The 9,247-nt window shown below is 42.6% G+C and overlaps 1 protein-coding gene across 2 annotated transcripts in view; it reads right to left on the bottom strand.

Annotated features, from left to right (window-relative positions):
• Positions 1-1,098: 1,098 nt before the first annotated feature.
• The window catches only part of Zcchc10 (zinc finger CCHC-type containing 10), a 20,151-nt gene continuing 12,002 nt past the window's right edge, over positions 1,099-9,247 (bottom strand). The window contains exons 3-4 of one of the 2 annotated variants that reach the window (XM_012514347.2): positions 2,891-2,932; positions 1,099-1,576 (exon numbers count right to left, since the gene is read on the bottom strand). In XM_012514347.2, coding sequence (XP_012369801.1) covers positions 1,303-1,576; positions 2,891-2,932 — 316 coding nt within the window. In that variant the 3' untranslated portion in view covers positions 1,099-1,302. The remainder of the gene's footprint in view (positions 1,577-2,890; positions 2,933-9,247) is intronic. The other variant, XM_023713215.1, reaches the window with a different exon arrangement.

Genomic DNA, 9,247 nt, shown 5'->3' on the forward strand with positions numbered 1-9,247 from the left:
TTTTTTTTGTTCCTCGAACGCCTTCAGGGCACTTTTGGCCAGCGGGAGAGTTGTGAGGTTCGAACTCCAGCAACCTGAGGCTGACAGCTTTGTGGGAGCAGCCACTTAAAGGCCTGAGCTAGGGCCAGGCCCCCTGAGCAGTGTATATACTAAACAGCAGATTAACCCTACTTGTTCATTTACACAGTAGGCTTGTCATTTATGTCATTACCATATAAACTATCATACCATAATTGCAAAAATGGCAAAAGGCAATCTTTATTTTATTTTTATTTTTATTTTTTTGGTGGAACCAGGGAGGCAATCTTCATTAAAGCTTTAAAAATCCTTTTAATGGGGGCCAGGGAGATGACTCAGTGGAATAAGTGCTTCCCTGGCAAGCACAAGGGCCTGAGTTCAATCCCCCGGCTCCCCCCCAAAAAAATCCTTTTAATAAAGGCAACCAAAGCTGTCCTTACTTTCTGTGAAAAGCACCTTTCCTCCTCCTTTTTGCTCCTTGAAGGCACCTTTTATAGCATGTTAGACACAGAGATGTGTAAGCTCTTTTCCTGGGTTAGCCTTCTACAGGGCTGCTTTCCTTTCTGGCATGTTGGATTGTTAAAAAGGTACCAGGATCAGACCCTTAGTTTCAGATTTTTGTCCCTATTTAGGTCATCCTAGAATTATTTCCTCAGAACAGGTAACTCAGAACTTAAGGAACCCTGAGGAAATGGATGATGAAAAATAACAACTTGTAACTATAACATTCAAGTTTAAATATATTAACACCTTCCTGGAACTGTTACTCAGGACAAATAGAATAACTTCCTGAATATCAACATAAAAATAGAGTACATTTATTAACAGTAGGAAAACTCCCATATTTAAAGCAACAATGTTAATCTTACATAATAACACACTGACCAGTTTAACATTTCTACATGTTACAAATTCCCTGCCAGATACTCTTAAGAGTTATCCACAAAACCTGTCCAACACATACTATCAACATTTAACAAGACATGGCATTCATTTCACAGGGAGAAAAATAAGTTTCGTCACAAAAACAGACTTGCTGGATTTTAGTCTGAAATTCTAGAGATAACTTTTAAAGATTAAAAAAAAAATTCACTTCCAAAATAAAAGTCTTTATATAGCTCATTTTTAATGCTCTTTATGCTTGTACAATGTAAAACACTTAGAAACTTTTGAACTCTAGAAATTCTGAACAATTCAATCTATTTGGCTTTAACATTGTCTAAGTTCCCTTCTGGGACTCTCACGGGTGTTCTCAGTCCATTGGTCCGACGTGGATGGGAAATCCTATTTTTTCTTCCTCTTCCTCGGAGGCTCCTCCTCAGAGCTGCTCTCTGTGCTGCTGCTGCTGCTGCTGCCACCGCTGCTACTGCTGCTGCTGGCAGAGCTTGAGTCTGAGTCCGAGGAGGAGAAAGAGGTTGTGGAGGAGGACGAGGAGCTGGAGGAGCTGGAGGAATCGCTGTCCTCTGAGGAGGAGGTAGATGAGTCTTCACTCTCTGAGGAAGAATCGCTGGCTGAACTGTCGTTGCTGTCACTACTGGAACTCGTTACACTTTTGGCCCTGTTAGACAGCAAAAGTCATTCATGTGAAGCTGGCATTTCAGAGAATGCTCAAAGCAACTCACAGGACATCACCCAGGCACATGCACCCTGAGGTTCTGCTAGCATGGTGCCCCCAGACTAGACGCTTGGGGGGTCACTTGTGAGCCCCACCCCGTCCCTTTACAAGGTCTGGCTGCTTCAGCAAGCACAAAGCCTCTCAGCTTCCTCACCACTACAGAAAGGAGTTCCCCATAAATGTGTCTCCTGTATTACGCTTCAGAGTGGAAAAGATCCCAATGTCATTGGAGTATAACAGTTGAATTTATTTAAATCTCAGGCAAACTAATAAACATTTCATGTTCTTTATTCTGTTTATTTTTAAAGTGGTACTGGGGGTGCTGGGGAGATAGCTCAATAGAATAAGTGCTTTCCTGGCAAGCACAAGGGCCTGAGTTCAATCTCCGGATCCGCAAAAAAAAAAAAAAAAAAAAAAAAAGTGGTACTGGGGACTGAACCCTAGGCCTCGCACAAGCTCTCCTACTACCACTAGGCTATATCCTTGACCCTCTGTAAAATTGTATTTTTGAGTAGGGTACCACTGAGTTTCCCAAGCAGCTAGAGTCAGAAACCCTAGCATGCCCAGCATATTCTTTATTTTAACTACTTTGGATCAGATATGACTCGTCAGTGATTCTTTTTTTTTTTTGGGGGGGGGGAGTTTACCAGAGATGGAACTCAGGACCTTGCGCTTGCCAGGCAGGTGCTTATGCTGCTGAGCTATCTCCCTGGCCCCTTGCCAGCAATCCCTAAGCAATCTAGTAATTCTTCCTTCTCCTTCCCCTTTCCCTCCCCCTCCCCCCATCACCTTCCCCCTCCTCTGCTTTCTGCTTCTTTTTTTAAAATGTATTTGGTACAGGGTCTCACTATGCAGCTCTGTAATCCTAGTAGTAATCCTAGTGATCCTCCTGTTTTCAGCCTCCCCAGTGCTGGCATTATAGGCATTCAGTGTTCTTGGGGTTGGGGCCAGGGCAGCATGTGGTGCCAGAGATCAAACTTGGTCCCTGCGCTTGCCAAGCAGCTGCCTAATCCGCTGAGCTACCTCACAAGCCCTAATAATCCCTATTCTAAGCCAATTTCTATTTCCAAGTCTAATGACTCTAGAAAATTGTAGGAAAAGGAGAAATGGCAGCAATACTCAATTATGACTAGCAAACAAGAGACTTCAAACACAAACTTTATAACTATTACTTCAAAATCACTGTTCCATCCTTCTAACCAGTACTACTGGTTATCTATAGCATTATCTGTAGGATACTCCCAAAGTCATACATACCTTTTCTTTTTGGTTTTTCTTTCTATATTAGTTTCTCCAATGCTGATGAACAAAAGAGGAAAAAAAGCTCCTGTTAATAGCACAATTACATACAGCTGTCCTACCAATTTGATTTGAAATTGTCTCATTGCTATTTGTTTATCAATAAAATTATGAGAAAAAAAATAACCTGACCCAGCCAGGGTTGCCCACCCCCATCCTACCTGAAAACAAACAAACAAACAAAAAACCAAAAAGCCATTACATACAGCTCAGACAAACCCTTCTGCTATCTCTCAGGCTATTTTACTTTAGACGAATACTGTCTCTTGTAATCCATACTCAGAGCACAGTATTTTTTGCTATAACCAAGCAGCAAAACTGTTTATTTATGTATGTGTGGGTTGCACTGGGGATTGAACCCAGGGCGTCATAGTCAGCTGAATCTCACCCTCTTTAAACATTCTAAATTTTAATACTGGGTGTGGAGGCGCACACCTGTAAGCCCAGTACTCTGGAGGCTGAGGCAAGAGGATTGTTGAGAGTTCAAGACAAGTCTGGGCTACAAAGTGAGCTCAGGGCCAGCCTGAACCCATAGCAAGACTCTGTCTCAAAGACAATTAATAATTAATTTTGAAGCAGGGTCTTGTTGAGTTACTAAGTTGCCCTGGCTGGACTCCAACATGCAGTATCTTCCTGCCTCAGCCTCCTAGAATACTAGCATTACAGGTGTGCAGCACCACATGGTCACGTTCTAGAGTAGGGGAGAGGATAGCCCTGGGAGACAGTGGCATTGAAAAGCAGGATGCAGGGGTCCTGCTGAGAGGCCAGGGCCAGTGAACAATGGACCCACTGGGGGGAGGCGGGGACACCAGGTCAGCATGAGTCACACAAGAGTACTGGGCTCCTGTGGGCACCCTGTCTCCATCCTACAGGGATGCCAGCATCCGGCACATTCCTGGGGGCTGACAGCCACCTTAGACTTCCAACATGAGCATGAGCAGAGTCACATCTTGGCCTGCAGGGTTGAGTTCTGCTCCTCGTTCCTACACTGAGGGCAAGAGCCACATGTCCAACACTATAGAAAACTTTTTTTTTTGGCAGAAGCAGGGATTGAATTCAGGCCCTTGCGCTTGGCAGGGAAGTGCTTATTCTATTGAGTCATCTCCCTGGCCCCCTAGAAAACTTTCTTTTCATTTACTTATCGTTGCTGTTTTCCTCTTTCTCTTCATTTTCCTCCCACTGTGGGTGTGTGCTCTCCTTCTTGCCCTCTTCCTCCTATGTAGAGAGGCAATGGAGTGCCCTGCCCCTTTTCACTCCTTCAATTCTTACCCCCATCTTTTCATCTGACTTTTTTCTCCTGTTTCTCATCTTTCCTGTTTTTCTTTTCTTTCTTTTCCCCTTTTATCTATCTCCCTTTAACTTTTTCTCTAATTTTTACATTAGCCACAGAATCTTTTCTCATTCACATATCCCACTACTGATTTTACACCCAGCTGTACCTGTTAAGACTATCTAAATATATAACATACCTCTACCCCCATAGGCTCCCCCGCCAGCTCCTCCTTCTCATATCTCACTGTAGAAGAATAAACAAAAATCTCCCCCAGTCCATCTCTGGTGCTATGTAGATCCTAACTCTCTATGCTTTATTTATTTTTTTTGGTGGAACCGGGGATCAAACTCAGGCTCTTGCACTTGCCAGGGAAGCGCTTATTCCACTGAGCCATCTCCCTGGCCCCTCCTCTATGCTTTAGATAACTGATTCTATAATTACTCTTAAATGCTGAGAGAGAGAGAGAGAGAGAGAGAGAGAGAGAGAGAGAGCAAGCGAGAGCACGAGGGAGAGTGCACAGCTATGCATTTAGTGCTTACTAGCTCTGGGTCAGTATTTGGGCTGCTATGATGCTTTCCACTGTAACTGGATCTTTTCTGTGTACTAAAAGGAGATCCAAAAGTGGGACTTGTGGAATGTTTCCAACTTGCCCAGAGAGATACAAGTGTGACTCATTAGCTTACGACTGTAGCCATTGTGATGGCACATGCACTCTCCTGACCCAGTGGGCAACTCTGTGCCTGGGAGTCAGACTGCTGACTCCGTCACACCCAGGGGAAAGGACGGCAGGAGTTCCTGACCCGAGTACTCAGACTAGACCAGACTGTGTGAGAATAGCACAGCTAGGAGGAACTACCCGCTCAGGCCCCCTCCTGTCCCTCTCTTGGACAGGAGCTTTCTCTCAATAAATATGTTCTGCTCAAAAAAAAAAAAAAAAGCACAGCTGGGAGAATGAAGTCCCAGGTCCAAGTCAGCTTGGAGGGAGCACAGCAGTTACGGGTGAGAGCACTCAGACTCTCCAGTGAGGAAGCTGCATGTGAACTACAAGTGAACTGTCTTGCTGGGATATTTAATCTGCACTCCCACTGGGTATCGTAAAGGTTTGAGTTTTTGTTTCCTGATTTATGTAGTAATATGGAGTTATGCTATGCTCCTATATGGGTATTGTGTTTATTACCTCTGTGTGTTTCTTCTCAGAAATCCCCAGCCGGCTCTCCTGTATGTCACCTTGCCTACTGTCTTCACTGTCAGCAGCTTCTGACAACTACATAGCTTTCCTCAATCACAAGGTAAACCTCCCTCCTCCATGACTCACTCCTGCCCCTACAGGTAACTCTGAAAACTCTCAACACTAACCCTTCAACTCACCTAAAAGTCCGCCAATAGAATCAGATGCCACATCCACTCTTTCTTTTCAGCTACCACTCTCCCCCCTTTACACATCCCCCCGTAGTGTCTAACATTCCTCATCTAACTACCTCCCCTTCTCCCTCATTACACCAATTCCACTACAGAACAACTACGAGTAACAAATGGTCCTAGTATGCATAAAAATAGACAAAAGGGTAAGTAGAACTGCAAGTATTATCCTGTAGAAACATGGCATGACTGAACCTATGGATGCTGTTACAACCAGAATTCAGCAAAACATAAGGATAGGATCCAAATCACTTAAAGTAAATAACAGAGTAAATACTTACACTAGAGATACAAAACTGAAAACTGTTGGGGGGCAGCATCCTACGAAATATCTCCATATAAACCACAAACTCTCCTTACTCTTCTAGTCCTCAACCTGCAGTACCCTCTCCAAAAGAGGGGGGGAAAGGAGGGGAAGACAGATAAGACAGACAGATGAGCATGGGGAAGCAGGCAACAGAAGCTCCCCAAGTTCATACAACACTGGCAAGAAAGAGCAAGGGGTCACAAAAGGAGAAGAAAATAAGTACAAGGCAGCAGGACTCTGAAAAGTTCTCAGAAGGGGTATTGAAATTAAATGAGCTTGGGGCTGGAGAGACGGCTCAGTGGTCTAAAAGCACCTACTTGGAACAAGCTTGGCAAAGCACAGGGACTGCGGTTCGATCCCCAGCACCACATGCCAGCCAGCCCCGCCCCCAGGTGGGCTGAACTGCCCCCCCACACACACACACTAAATAAATGTAAAAAAAAAAAAAAAATGCTAAAAAAATAAAAGAAATTAAATGAGCTCAAAGATGAAGCAAACCAGAAGTTCAGAGCAATTATGCTCAACCTCCCCACAGGGAATTTCAGGGAAATACATAAAAAACTTGACAAACAAACCAAAGTAGTTCAAATTTTAAATGACAGATTCAACAAAGATATGGAATCCGCAAAAAAAAAAAAAAAAAAAAGCCTCAAAAAATACCTGAAATAAAAAACTAATGAATTTATAAATGGCATAAAATTATCAATTGAAGACAAAATCTAACACTGAGCATAAATAGTGAATTACAAAAAAGAGCTCGAAGAATCCAAAAATAAAAATCTGCACTGGAGCCAGGAAGCAATGCTCAAGATAAGAACCAGAGCTCCCCAGAAAGGTACCACAGTCATCCTCAGCAACAGTGAGGTCCCAAGCTTCTCTGATGATGAAAGCAGCTGAGTCGGGGGCCGGGGAGATGGCTCAGTGGAATAAGCACTTCCCTGGCAAGCATAAGGGCCTGAGTTCAATCCCTGGTTCCGCAAAAATAAATAAATAAAATCATAGAAGAAAATTTCCCAAATATAATAAAAGAGATTGAAATATAAATAAATGACACAGAATACCAATTATGATGACAAATAAGCCACCAAGGCATAGTCTTATTAACATACAGCCAGCAAAAAACTAGAACTTTATTTATTTTTTGTTTTTGTTTTGTTTTGCAGTGCTGGGAATCGAACTTGAGACCTTGCACTTGCCAGACAGGCACTTATGCTGCTGAGCAATATCCCTGGCCCAAAAACTAGAATTTTAAAAGCAGCTGGAGAAAAGGAGAAATTCACATATAAAAGCAAAACAACTGGAATCACAGAAGACTTCCCAACACAAACCCTAAAAGCCAGGAGAGCTTGGAATGAAGTGTTGAAAACTCTTAAGAGCAAATCACTTCCAATCCAGATTAATTCATCCAGAAAAGATTTCCTTAAAATATAGAAATAAGGTATTTTCATGAAAAAGACCAGCTCAAAAGGTACATGAGTATTAAAGCAGTTCTTAAGAAAATATTCAAAAAAAGAAAAAAAGAAAGGGGCTGGTGAGATAGCTCAGCGATCTAAAGGGCCTACTTAAGCAAGCACACAGGGACCGTGATTTAATCCCCAGAACCATATGCTGCGCCAGCCCTGCCCCCAGGGTAGGCTGAGTCAGCCACACAAAAAAAAGAAAAAGAAAAAGAAAAATATTTATATTTAGGTATATTCTTTACAGAACTCAGAAAACGGACAGAGCAAAAAAAAAAAAAAAAAAACAAAAACCTAGTGGAAATTAGTGAGAACAATAGATAAACAGTAACAAAATAAAGTCAGGAAAAGAAAAAGAACAGATATACCAATAGGTAAAGAAGACAATGACATGAAAAAAAAAATTTGGGTCAAAAACCAAAACAGAATCCAACAGTCTGTTGCACTCAAGAAACTCACCTAACCCAGACGGATATTTATAGATTCAAAATTAAATGATAGAAAACAATATTTCATATACCAGGACCCCAAAACAAGCAGAGATAACAATTCTAATAACAGACTTGGTTAATTTTCAAGCTAAAACAAATTAAGAGAGCTAGACAGGGTCAGCTATTAAAGACGCAATCTAACAAGAAGAGGCAAGATTGGGGCTGGGAAGATGGCTCAGTAGTCTAAGCACCTGCCTGGAGAGTGCAAGGACCCAAGTTTGAGGCCCTGGTACCATGGACTCACTGTGCCAGCCACTGAAACTGGGTGTGGTGGTGCATGCCTGTAATCCAGCACTGGGGAGGCTGAGACAAAGGATCACTATGAGTCTGAGCTGCATAGAGACCAGGTACCAAATAAATAAGTAAATAGTGATAAAAAAGAGATGAAATCAGGACCCTGGAAATCAAGATAGCTATTACTGTGAAAAATGATATTCCAACAAATTAGTAAATTTTGAAGAAATGAACAAATTCCTAGAAACAAATTACCAAAACTAACCCAAGAAGACATATACATGCTTAACAACCCAATAACAAGCAATGAAAATGACATACTAATAAAGAATCTTCTAACTGTAAGATTCTTCAGGGGTGGGGGCACTCAGGGTCTGACAGATTCACTTTTTATAGAATTCAGAATTCTACAAAACCTTAAAGGATGTTATATCATCAATACTCCTCAAGCTTTTCAAAGAAATGAAAGGAAGGTGGCTCCCAAACTCATTTATGGAAGCCAGTATACCTGATCCCCCAACTAGATAGAGACCCAAATAAAAAAGAGAGAAATAGGCCAGTCTACTTAACAAATATAGATGCAAAAACCCTCATCAAGATATTTGCAAATAGAATAAAATACATTATCAAAAAGATGATACAAGGGCTGGGGAGCTGGGAAGATAGCTCAGAGGAATAAGCACCTACCTGGTAAACACAAGGTCTCAAGTTAGAACTCAGACTCCAAACGCTGTGCCAGCCCCGTAACCCTGGATGCACCAGCCAGGCTCTGAAACCCCAGGCATAATGTGCCACCCTGGAACCGGGTGTGGTAGTGGACACCTGTAATCATCGCACTCAGGAGGTTGAGACAAGAGACTCCTTGAGAGCTTGAGCCCAGCCTGGGGGCTACAAAAGTGAGCACAGGGACCAGGGAGATGACTCAGCAGAATAAGTGCTTCCTTGGCAAGGGCAAGGGCCTCAGTTCAAGCCCCGGTTCCGCAAACAAACAAACAACAAAAAAAAAGTGAGCATAAGGCTGGCCCAAACTGTATTGTGAGACCCTGCCTAAAAATAAAAAGAGAGAAAGAGAGAGAGAGAGAGACAGAGAGAGAGAGAGAGAGAGAGAGAGAGAGAGAGAGAGAGAGAATATTT

Source organism: Octodon degus, unplaced genomic scaffold, assembly GCF_000260255.1.
Source record: "Octodon degus isolate 3935 unplaced genomic scaffold, OctDeg1.0 scaffold00029, whole genome shotgun sequence".
Lineage (NCBI taxonomy): Eukaryota > Metazoa > Chordata > Mammalia > Rodentia > Octodontidae > Octodon > Octodon degus.